This window comes from Vitis riparia, chromosome 1 (genome assembly GCF_004353265.1).
Source record: "Vitis riparia cultivar Riparia Gloire de Montpellier isolate 1030 chromosome 1, EGFV_Vit.rip_1.0, whole genome shotgun sequence".
Classification (NCBI taxonomy): Eukaryota; Viridiplantae; Streptophyta; class Magnoliopsida; order Vitales; family Vitaceae; genus Vitis; species Vitis riparia.
In genome coordinates this window covers 1336733-1349815 of record NC_048431.1, presented here as the reverse complement: position 1 = coordinate 1349815, position 13083 = coordinate 1336733, and the positions used below count along the sequence as shown (strand labels likewise).

Sequence of the window (13083 nt, the reverse complement as noted above, 5' to 3'; positions counted from 1 at the left end):
TGTTGATATATAGATATATATAATTTGTACCATTAAATTATTAATTTCATAGTACTACAAAATGTTCCAATCAATCATTCTAATAAACTTTGATTGTCATTGATTTAACTTTTATTATAATAATATTTGATTGTCTAACATTAATCCACGTGTCCTCTCTTTGCATGTCATGCTAATTATTTGGCCGTTAAATTTGTACTATTTGTTAAATTAATCAAAGCTTGTACGTCAAGTTAGGTAGACTTCCCATTTGGTTTCCTATGCTTTTCACTTTATTTTTAATAGAAAGAAAAATAAAAAGTTATAAAATAATATATTATTTTATTTTCTACGGTTCTACCACCAATCATGAATACCTTAAAAATTGGTGACAAAGATGTAAATAGTTTTTTTTATCTATTTATTTATTTATGGAAAGAATATATGGAGCCACCTATCCGAATATGAACTGTAAATTAAAATTTCAAATATAAATAAGATTAAAATATATATATATATATATATATATATATATAACTTATTTTAAATACATTTTATTAACAAATAAACTTTTGAAAGCTATGCCTGAATCCTCGAAATTTTTTGAAAAAAAATAAGAAGGAAAGAAAAGAAGTGAAAAATTATATTTAAAGTTAATAAATTATTTTTATATACTACTTTAAATTCATTTTATATATATATATTTATTTTATTTTAAAATAAAATATTTTTAAAATATATAAATTTATAACAAATTTTAATTATATTTTATTTTTTATTTTTATAAAAAAATTAAGAATGAGAAAACAATTTTTTTTGTCTTTATCAATTTTCTTTTCCCTTTTTTATGCTTTATGAGAATTAGACATAACCTTAAGATTTGTTTTCAAAAAATTTATATTAGATGTTTCAATAAAATAAAAGAAAAGAAAATAAATAAATAAAAAAATTTAAATGTTATAAAACTTTTAATTTTTATGTTATTTTATCATGATTTTGATTACTATATTTTAAATTATATTATATTATGATTCATTTTTCCATTCCCTTATTTTCAAATGGATATTTATTTTTATTATCATATACCAGACACACACTTAAACTAACTTAATATAAATTTGAAATCCGACTTAATCCCCATTTACAATTATAATGAGCTGGCATATTCAACAATTAGCTCCCATTTAGATGTTGACCTTATTTTTTATTATTTTTTTAATTTTATTTTAATTATAATCATAATAAATTAATAATACAACTTTTTTCTAATATAAAATTATCCCATAGATTTATAGATTTGTAATAGCAATGGAGGTGATTATAATAATCAAAGCAGCATGCCATCTTGTCTCTCCATTTTTTAATTATTTTTTGTCATATTATAAAGAAATTACACGTGGGCTTTTACAAAGTCAAATTTCACAGCTTTACTAAAGAGCTAGTGTTAAAAAAAATTTAATTTGAAAAAATATAATAATTCCCAAGTAATAAATAAATTACTAAATTAATTAATAATTAAATATCTTTTAATTAACTTGGTTGTATTTTTTGAAAACCAATAAACAATTAATATTTTGCTTTATCTTTCTACAAATTTTAACTTAAATGCACTTCACAATTTATTTTCTAAGGCTAATTTATAGCACAAAAATAATCAAATATACAAATTTGGTATTTTTAAGAATAATTAGAATATTTCCTTAAATTCCCAACCCCAATTCATCATATTCAATAAAAATTTACCTATTTATCCCAAAGTGTAATATGGCGGCATCTTAAATAACAAAATTAACACTAGAATTAAAAATAAAATGAAAGTAAAAATAAATAAAATGAATTAATAATTTAATGAATTTTAAATATTTTTTATATAAAATTAAGTAATTTAAAAACATAAAATTTGTAATTATACTTGAATTTTTTTTTATATTTTATAAAATAATTTAAAAATTATTATTAGTATTATTATTTTAAGTTATGTTTGGTTCTGAAAAATTTGAAGGAAAATGCAAGAAAAAGAAAATAAGGAAGAAAAGTGAAAAAAAAAAAGAAAAAAAACTTAAGGAAACAAATATTTAAAATCAATAAATTATTTTTATATACTTTTTAAAATTCATTTTATTTAATTTATTTAATTATATAAAAATTAAATAATTTTAAAATATATAAATTTATAACTAATCTTAATTATATTTGATTTTTTTTTTCATAATAAAATTAAATAAAAAAATTTATTTTGCTTAATATTTTTTTTAAAAAGTATTTTCTAGGTATCAAATGTAACCTTAATACTTTCCGGGAGGATGACGTGAAGTTAAAAAGAAAATTGTTAAAGGAAAAAAAATAATAAGGGAGAAAAAGGTAAAAACTCAAATCAAATAGAAGAAAGGGACATATGATAAGCTACAATGGGGTGCTGTGTATGGGATTAGAGACCCAATGGAGAGTGACCCACATTTATAAATGTTTTTCACTAAACCTAACCCGTATAAATAATATTATATTATTAAAATAATTTTTTTTTTAAAGTTTTAAAATTAAGTAATTTTATTAGTTAATTAAATTAAAGAAATAATTAATTCTTATTTAATTTGTGCAGAGATCCGCGACTGAAAACAAACGTGCCGCGTGTAAAAAATATTAAAAAAACAAGGAAGTGAAAGACTTTCTCCCTTTATGTCTCCCCTTTTCTCTCTCTGGAGTGTTGCTCTCTCTAGTTTTTTCCTCAAGGATTTGTCTGCTCGCGCTTGATGGGGAGGAGCTTGATTCTGTAGTGATAAATAAATGGGAAAGAACAAAAAGCCAAGTTGAGTCTGATACACCTGCAAAGATCGCCATCCTTCTGTTTCTTCTGTTTTGGGTTACTGTACCGACTTTGGATGAGCGAATAAAATGGTTTTGGGTGATGGGTATGGTTGGATTTTGCTGGGTTCCGTGATCTTGTGGCTCAGATTGGTTTCGTTGAGCTGACCCCACCTGGGAATGCTAGTGATAGTGAGCAATAAAGATAAGCGTATTCGAAATAGAAATTATTTGTCTGTTTATGCTTTATGCTGTAACTTGTATGTGGGGGTGTTTGTTGAGCTGTTCTATCTTCTCTCTTTGGGTTCTGGAACTTCTTGGGTCTGGTTCGATCGTGGTATTTGAGTTCGGCGGTGGAGCTTTAGCTTTCCAGTTTTGATTATTTTGCAGATTTTGTAGGTGGATTTCTAGTCTTAGTTCAAGTTGGGTGGCCGTGGGATATGAAAAGTCGGTTTCGGCAATTCTTTACTGTTGTAGATTGGTTTTGATTCGAGGGTTTTTGAACTGGGTTTAGTCGAAAATTCTTGTACGGCTTGCAGGTTTTAGCTGAGCTTGAATTTATAGGTAGGTTCGTCTTCAACTTTTCTTGGTGGGTTTGAACTCTTATTTGAATTTGGGTGTCGACTCGGACCGAGGAATAAATTGAAAATTTGGTTTTCTTTTTTAATCATTAATATTGTTATTTGGGTGTTGGGGTTTGGTTGGGTTTATGTTTGAGTTTGTGGGTTTCAAGCTAGACGGAAAAAGGGGTAGAATCAGTTGAATTGGGTGCAAATGGCTTCCGGAATCGAGTTTGAGGAAGACAGTGAAAACAAAGGTAGTATGTGGGTTTTGGATCAGAAGCTTGATCAGCCCATGGATGAGGAGGCTGGCAGGCTTAGAAATATGTACAGAGAAAAGGTAACTCAATTCCCTTTTTGAAAAATTTCCTTCTCTTTTTCTATGCAGATAGACTTGGTTGTAACTTTTTGGAGTTGGCCAACTGTAATTTCTTGATATTATTAGTCCAATACCATACTGGATTATACTGTTTCAAAAATCACCCCACCAAATCTAGAAGTTCTAATCACAAAGGCTTTAAAATTTTCGATTGCTCATCATGAGATCGATATTGTTGTTTGAGTTATTTGATTGATGGATAATGGAAATAATGACACTGGAAGGAGTGCTTAGATGTGGATGAATGAGAAGTAGTTTTGTTGCTGGGAAAGCATAGGAAAGAAAAGAAATTAAAATTTTCCATCTTAAACTTGTGTTTTTTAGGATCCAAAGAGAACAGAAAGTGTAATACATATATTTGGATTGATATCATTTTTTTTTTTTCTTTGAAATTTTTTTTCCTTTTTAGAGACAAAAACAACTGATGATTTAACATTCTGTTGCCTTTCTTTTATTCTGTTCTCTTGCCAACAAAACTAATGGAGACTTCCACCCATTTGATGGCCCCCTTTCTTGTTCTGTAAGCGTTATAGTAGTATGGTTTCTATAAACATTTTCTGAATGCTCAACCTAATAGAAGGTGAGAGACCGTGAGGATATTGTTTTTATTGGTGCTTCAAATTTGATCTGTATGCTGAGTCATTTTGATTCCATGCAGAAATTCTCGGCAGTATTGCTTCTTCGGCTTGCATTTCAGAGTCTTGGAGTGGTCTATGGAGACTTGGGCACATCTCCCTTATATGTTTTCTATAATACATTTCCTCATGGAATCGAAGATCCTGAGGATGTGGTTGGGGCTCTTTCGTTGATCATATACTCCCTTACACTTATTCCGCTGCTCAAGTATATTTTTGTTGTGTGTAGAGCAAATGATAATGGCCAAGGTAAGCTGATCGAAAATTTTGAACTTTCTGAATGTAATTTCTGATTTTATTGAATGTTAAAGTGGATAAAGAAAAATGTTTATTTCTTAAATTGATCTTTATAATGAAATAATTGGCACATTGAAGTCTATGCCCAAAGACATAAATATCGCCATTAAAAGACATGGGTTCTTTAATTCCTGTTACGTGAAGTTTGATTTGCCTGTTGATTAAATGAGAATGAGTTTATGCAGCTACAGGACATTCTCTTTCTTTGTTTTCGCAGAGAACTGAATGTCTGATCATGATTATTTTCTGCATGTTGGGACTGTTTCATCTCCAAGACAATTAAAAAATTATCAAAACGAACAAGAAAAAGAAAAAAAAAAATTACTGAAGATCAAGTACAGTTGTGCAACACAAGTAATTAACATGTGAGATGTTAGGTTTCACCTTCAAGGTATGGATTAAATATTGGTTTTGATCATATAATGTTCATATCCAAAGGGGAAGAGGTATGTTGTCCATTGTGTGCTTTAGTCAGGTGTAAAGAATAGTAGAGGGAATTTATGGTTTGAATTTTTCATAGAAGGTAAATCTACTGGAAAATTAGTAGCTTGAAAGCACTGAAATTTTGATAAAAATAAAAATACCATTTAAGTTAGACCTCTATATTTTCTGGACAACTGTCACTAAACTGATGGGTCTGGTTAAAATATCTGTACTCCATACCATCTCTCTCTCTCTCTCTGAAAGACTGGATCATTATACCACAAGTTTTTGACAAGACAGTATGTTTCTGTGATGTATCAACAATTTCAGATGCATGGCTCTAGCAAGAGTTTGTATGTCTGCATTATTCCCTTTTTGATGTTGATGAGGTGTATATGGTTTCTGCTAAACCATCCTTGTCCTCATGCAGGCGGAACATTTGCTCTTTATTCATTACTTTGTCGACATGCAAAAATAAATACTATTCCTAATCAACATCGAACTGACGAAGAGCTTACAACATATAGTCGTACTACATTCCATGAACATTCTTATGCCGCAAAAACAAAAAGATGGTTGGAGGGGCATGCATCTAGGAAGAACATGCTCCTTATTCTTGTCCTTGTTGGTACATGCATGATGATTGGAGATGGTATTCTCACTCCTGCTATATCAGGTATGCCTTTCTTCATCCTCGAACCATTTATAGCCTCTTTATTTATCTATTTATCTGCCTTTCCATCTACAATAAAGTAGAGATGCATTTGCTTGAGCTATGTTGGGTGTATGTATGAATGTGTTAAACCAGATTATTGAATGAGATCATTGAAGCGCTACAGAAAACAAAACAGATGACACAAAAATGTTAAACATCGTTCAGCAAAGTACATATGGCTGTGGGGGAGTAGAACAGGTTTCAATGTATTTAAGCATATGGTTGTTCATGGAGGATAATAAGCAGATTCAATGTCTTTTAAGAATAAGGTTGTCCATGCAGGAGAGACAAAGCAGATTCCAACATCTTTAAGAATAAGGTTGTGGTATTTGGTGCATTAGTGTGATAACCTTTGTTACTTTTCTATGCCTTTGATTTGTTAGAGTCAATAAGTTGTAAGCAAGCATTTATAGCGGGTGTGTTTAATTAACTATCAATCACACAAATAAGAGACAGGAAAGCATCTCAAGAGAGGGTAGAAGATTTATTACCTCAAACAAACCAAAAGGCAGTGAGTTTAATAGGGAGAATCTTGTTTGTACTTTTTTAATTTTCCTTTTGAATTTTCATTTCAGGACATGGACTTTGGAGGAGACTAAGAGATTATTTCTCTGAAGAAGTAACTCTAAAGGCACTGTATTTATTACAGGAGCAGTAAAGTTCCATGTTTTTCTTTTGCCTTTTTTGGATATTTTACTGTAGGGGGAGGGTGTGAGGAGCATGAAATTGGAAGTTATTTCTTTTGGATTATTAGGGCCTTATATTTATCACTTGAACATTAGGCAATGATGCGAGGGCTTACAAGAGAGATTTTTTGTTGGAACCAGCTCTTCCGCATGAGCACTTAGTCCATTGTTTCGAAAAGTTGCATTTTCTCTTAGTGAACCATGTCAATTTTTTGAATTTTTTACCCTAGATACCTGCCAAAGAAGTATATTAAATGTGATAAAGCACAATTAATTTTATAAAGGTAGAATTGAATATTTCCTTTTAGTTGAATAAATTTTTTTCCCCGTTTTGCATTTTCCACAAAGTGCTAAAACAGCATTGCCATGCAACCATGGTCCATAATACAACATTCTGGCACTCCTGACTATGTCATCATTGCCACCATCAACACCACCACGGTCATGGCTATTCCACCATCATTGTGCTCGTCATGAACATCATGTCTAAAGATTCATTTTAGTTTAGAATAGTTTTTTTTTTTTTTTTTTGGTGTAAGCCTACTAGTTTCACTCTGTGTGTTGTTTTTTTGGGTTGTCATATGTTTTGTTTTATAATTACAACAGTATTGAATTCGTCAATATTATTTACTAATATATGGCAATGATCAGAAGACGTCATATTACACAACTTAAGGCACATTTTGTTAAGATAAACTGCTACACTAGCACTGCCACTGCAACAAAATCCATCAGTAAGCACCATAATATACCACATTCTGGTACTACCGAGAATATCTCATTGTTGTCGTCACCAACAACATGGTTACTCAACCATCTTTGTGCATGTCTTGTGTATCATGTCAAAGATGTGTTTTAGTTTAGTAAAATACCTTTTTTTGTTCCAGTCTGCTGGTTTCTCTCTCTGTATTGCTTTTTTGTTGTCAAATGTTTTATATAATCTTTAACAATATATATCTTGTGTAACATGACCTCTTCTGAAAATTGCCTTATATTAGTGAACTCTGATGAATTTAATACTGTTGACATTAGAAAAATGCTAATAATAAGGAAGATGGACACAAAGCATATACAAAATTCAAGAAAATTCAGTTGCTCAGAATCTTAGGCATTGACAAACATGCGTACCAGAACTAGCAAAGCCATATCCCAGCTATTTGGGGTCAGCATGGTCCATCAAGATTTGGAATTATTTTAAAAATGGGGTTCAATCTGATTTGCATTCTTTCTAAATAGATGCCAAATTTGTATAGAGCCAAATGGTTGTAAGAAAAGAGAGTGTGCCGTGAGCCGCAGTCAATTCCAGTTTGCTTTCCCTTAACCTGGCAATGAGGAGCTCTTCAGAAGGGATGGAAATGACTTGGAAACTCCATGGCTTCCACCAAATGTGGATAGTGGTAGAAGACAAAGGCTTTGGTGGGTGAGATTGTGTGAATATTGGAGTGGGATGATTTGTATCAGAATGTAGAGTTTACCGGAAACATCTAGAATTGGGAGTGTGCGGGGATTTTCTTTCAATGTTTACTCAAAAAAGCTAAGCAGGATACGTAGTGTATCAGAAATAAGAAAGGCTTTTAATAGTAGGGTCTTGTTTTGGAAATTTAGTTCTTGATGTGAGAGAATATTTTTTTATAGAGAAGGTTTGGGACCCAGGGATACCCTCAAAAGTGCTGTTTGATTCTTAGGTGGTTGTTTTTTTTATGAATATCTGATAGTGGGTCATTTAACTAGTAGGGATGGGCTTTATCCTAAGCTATGTAATGTGTAAGAAAAAATAAAATTGGTTGATAATCTCAATTTAGAATTGCAAGATGGCTGGAGTTTTATGCTTTTGTGTATGTCCTCTCTTTTTAGTTTTAGACAGTTGATACTCTGAAGTGCTAGGGAGGTGGTGTTGGGCCGGCACTAATGGGGGAAGTGAATGGGAAATGATGAAGAGTGGTGCTCCCCATATGGCCTTCTGTTGCAGTTAGAAGGAAGGAGTAAGAAGAATTTTCTACGATGAGGAGTGTTTGATGACTAAATTGAAATTTATCCTTCTAAGACGCCCTTTTTTTCTTGTTTTTGTCTATGTTTTTTTTTTACCAACATGAACCCTATGGCCCAAGGTAAGGTGTGTTGATGAACCGAGATTAGTACTCCAAGTTTAACTTATGGCATTTGCTGAAATTAGCTATATCATCACCACAACTGTGGCATTTCTGTGTGATATTTATTGTTTTCAATCGCATAATTTTCCTAAAATGCATATTGCGCTCTCTCTCTCCCTCCTCAACCACAAATTCCATTGAAATATGCTTAATTGACTATCTTTTGCAGTTCTTTCTGCTGCTGGTGGGATTAAGGTGGATCACCCTGGGATGAGTAATGGTATCTACCCGTTCTAAGCCTGGACATTCTCTTTTATTTGCTTCTTTATCTTTTCAGTTTTTCATGGCAGTTGACATGAATTTATTTTCAGGCCACTGATTAAATCCTTCATACTAATGCTCCTTTGTTTTCTGCACTGCAGAGATAGTTGTTCTTGTCGCTGTTGTAATCTTAGTAGGTTTGTTTAGCATGCAACATTATGGTACAGATAGAGTTGGTTGGCTCTTTGCTCCAATTGTTCTGCTTTGGTTTCTTTTGATTGGAGGTATTGGTATATTCAACATCTGGAAGTATGATAGCAGTGTTCTGAAAGCATTTTCACCTGTGTACATATATCGGTATTTTAAAAGGGGAGGGAGAGATGGTTGGACCTCTCTTGGAGGGATCATGCTTAGTATCACAGGTAAATTTCTTTTATGTTTTTTGATTCATAGATTTTATATCCCATTTGTGATACATTAATATCACCTACAAACTGATGACTTTGGATTCTGATACAGGGACGGAGGCACTTTTTGCCGACCTAGCCCATTTTCCAGTTTCAGCTGTACAGCTTGCATTCACAGTAGTTGTATTTCCTTGCCTTCTTTTAGCCTATTCTGGACAAGCTGCATACCTCGTGAAAAACCAGGATCATGTGGTTGATGCATTCTATCGTTCTATTCCAGGTTTGTTATGATATCTTGTATTTGGGGTCCAGGGGTGAGGGATATTGTTTGAACCATGATGCCCGTGTTAATATTAGGTATATTCATAAACAATGAAAGCAGAAGCACAACACAGAACAAATACAGTAAAGATGATATGGGAAGGAAATTTTACATGCAGCCAGCCATTAACCCCAATTTTATACGTAAAACCTACACTTTTGATTATAAGGTCTAACTTTACCATAACATCACCATCATAAAACCAAAATTCTCCCCTTTTCCCTGCCATTCTTTAATATGAGTCATAGATTACCCAAAGCCTTGGTGAATTGTACCCTTGTTCCATCCATAGTCCTTAATTCTCAATCCTCTACAAACCCAAACATTCCAGAGCCCTTGTCTGTGAGTATTTGATTTTATGCGGCTTTACTCAACAATTTAAGTGCTCTTCTAAATCTCCATTTCTTCTCTAATAACTTCATTCTAAACAATGGATTTGTGTCTTTAAATGTTATGGAAGCCAAAACAAAAAGCTCTGATTTCTGACACCATAACTAAATTATACTGAATGTTGGATTCTAGCAGTCCTACATGTCTTTTGCAATTGTCCAGGAGTTGGTAATTAATCTGGAACAGTCAATGAGTCTGAAATTAGGAGTTGAGTACATAAAAAGCAACAAACGTTAGAAAAAGAGGGGAATATGTTTTCATTTTTGGAAACAATTGAATCAGTCAGAGAATTTCATAAAAATTGTTCACCTATATTTGCATAATATAGGTTAAAGCTCATGTTAGCTTAACTTAGATGAAAAGGTTGATTATTTTTTATTAAGATTTTCTTAAAAATCCTGTCAGAATGATTCACAAGCCTCTTTATAGGGTAAATTGCTATTATCTTACAGTTGTGATGATTTCTTGGACTGCAGACAGCATATACTGGCCAGTGTTTGTTGTTGCAACTGCAGCTGCTATTGTTGCGAGTCAGGCGACCATATCTGCAACTTTTTCGATAATCAAACAGGCCCTTGCTCTTGGCTGTTTTCCAAGAGTCAAAGTTGTACATACATCAAAGAAGTTTCTTGGCCAGATATATATTCCAGATATTAATTGGGTCCTTATGGTTCTTTGCATTGCTGTGACTGCTGGGTTCAAAAATCAAAGCCAAATTGGCAATGCGTATGGTGAGTTCATGATGCATCTGGTGGAATTTATTTAATCTTTCATTATCATAAAATATACTTCTAGTAGCATGCATAGCATATAACTCTTTGAGGTGTGCTAGCATAGAACATAAGTACCTTGACAATCTGAATACACTGCAAAATATTGGCTGTTAGGTTCTATATTGAAGTTCTATAACCTTACATAATCATGAATACACTGAAAACTTTATTTAGATATATGCATAGAAGGGGGATTTGTTACACATAATTGCCTTTTGGCTTCCTCAGGCCCTCCCTTTGTCTTTTGAACAGTAATTTTCTAGACTATTCCCAATGTCCATACGATAGAGGGAAAAGGAAACAGCATTGCAGGAAAACTGTACAAGATAATTTATCAAAATGCAAGTATCTGGTCCTCTTTGTTCTCCCTGTCAAGTCAACTTGAGGCTGTAGTGGTCCAGCATGCATGCTAATTCAAAATTATATTGCTACATTTGTTGGGTTAATGAATTTCTATAGTTGTGAAGTGTAGGACTTAAAAAGAAATCAAGTAAATAAATAATTCATAGGTCAATTATCTTCACAGCTATCTCAAACCCATTGGTTAATTATTTTCATGAGTATCTTGTCCTTTTCTTTAAAATAGGTGGAGAAATCTGTTTTCATCATTTGGTCACTTCTGCATGCTACCATGAAAGACAACCTAATGAATTTTAAGGTCTGATATGATAGATTTTCAAATATAAGAATTCTAACTTCTCTTTAATTCTAAATGGGAAAGGAAAAAACTTTCATTCCCTCTATTTATTGTTACCATTAAGTTTTTATAATTAGAAACTGTTTGAAAATGTTGTTCAATTCTGCATAGCATGTTTACAGTTACAGATTTATGCAGGTGGGTCAGAACAAATACATGTTTCTTCATGCGTATTTGACTTATATTTGCCTGGTGAATTATGAGATGAGCTTATTGCGTATTTGACTTTTTAGTAACTTAAGTGTCTGATTTCACAACAGGGACAGCTGTCGTGATAGTCATGCTGGCAACCACATTTCTGATGATATTAATTATGTTATTAGTGTGGCGCTGCCATTGGCTTCTTGTCTTAATCTTCACTGGCTTATCACTGGCGGTGGAGTGCACTTACTTCTCTGCCGTACTTTTCAAGGTCGATCAAGGCGGTTGGGTCCCTCTTGTGATTGCAGCTGCTTTTCTCATTATCATGTACGTCTGGCATTATGGTACAGTGAAGCGCTATGAGTTTGAGATGCACAGTAAGGTTTCAATGGCATGGATTCTTGGGCTTGGCCCTAGTTTAGGGCTTGTCCGTGTCCCTGGTATTGGACTTGTGTACACTGAGCTAGCGAGTGGGGTGCCCCACATTTTCTCCCACTTCATCACAAACCTACCAGCCATCCATTCTGTCGTTGTTTTTGTCTGTGTCAAGTACCTTCCTGTCTACACTGTTCCAGAAGAAGAGAGGTTCCTTGTCAAGCGGATTGGACCCAAGAATTTCCACATGTTCCGTTGTGTTGCAAGATATGGTTACAAAGACCTCCATAAGAAAGATGATGATTTTGAGAAAAAGCTCTTCGATAATCTCTTCATGTTTGTGAGGCTAGAGTCCATGATGGAAGGGTGCTCAGACTCAGACGAGTATAGTCTCTATGGCCAAACCGAGCAATCAAGGGACTGCCTGTTGAACGATAATGGCAACACTAATTCCTCCAACTTGGACCTGACAATTTCATCAGTGGATTCAATTGTGCCGGTGAAATCTCCATTGCATGCTAGCAATACTGTCACATCGTCAGGTCATACCAGCAACCAGACAGAGGGTGATGAGTTGGAATTCATGAACAACTGTAGATCTGCAGGGGTGGTGCACATACTGGGAAACACAGTAGTGAGAGCTAGGAGGGATTCAAGATTCTACAAGAAGATAGCTGTTGATTATATATATGCATTTCTCAGGAAGATATGTAGGGAGAACAGTGTGATCTTTAATGTTCCTCACGAGAGTCTTTTGAACGTTGGGCAGATATTCTATGTTTAAATTCTTTGATAACATGATCAATAAGAGTTAAACCATGCTTACTGCCTTGACCCTACACCGTATTATCATCTTAACTCACTGTCATTTCCTCAGTTTCAGGGGAGAAGAAAGAGGAATTGAATGAGGAAAGTGGTACTGGAGATTGGATGGATGAATCTGGACAATCCAATCTCCTTAATTCAATCCCATTGCAGGAGCTTTGATCAGGATGTCCTCATCAACCCTGTTCTTTTACCTATATGTTTTGCCACATTTTTACCCAATTTTGATCTGAGGCTTTACCTAAAATTGATGGGTTGGATTCTTCTTATTGGGTTGATCCATTTCTTTCCATATCGCTTGTCCTTTTATCCTCTTAGCTCTCTCT

General features: G+C 33.3%; 1 protein-coding gene across 1 annotated transcript; it reads left to right on the top strand.

The window, feature by feature from the left end:
• The first annotated feature begins 2653 nt into the window (after positions 1-2653).
• On the top strand, positions 2654-13049 carry LOC117931049 (potassium transporter 11). The gene is made up of 8 exons (XM_034851935.1): positions 2654-3681; positions 4379-4604; positions 5506-5751; positions 8796-8846; positions 8989-9249; positions 9347-9514; positions 10423-10677; positions 11677-13049. Exons 1-8 carry the CDS (start codon positions 3556-3558, stop codon positions 12714-12716), a joined length of 2373 nt encoding a protein of 790 aa, XP_034707826.1. The 5' UTR covers positions 2654-3555; the 3' UTR covers positions 12717-13049.
• Positions 13050-13083: the final 34 nt, after the last annotated feature.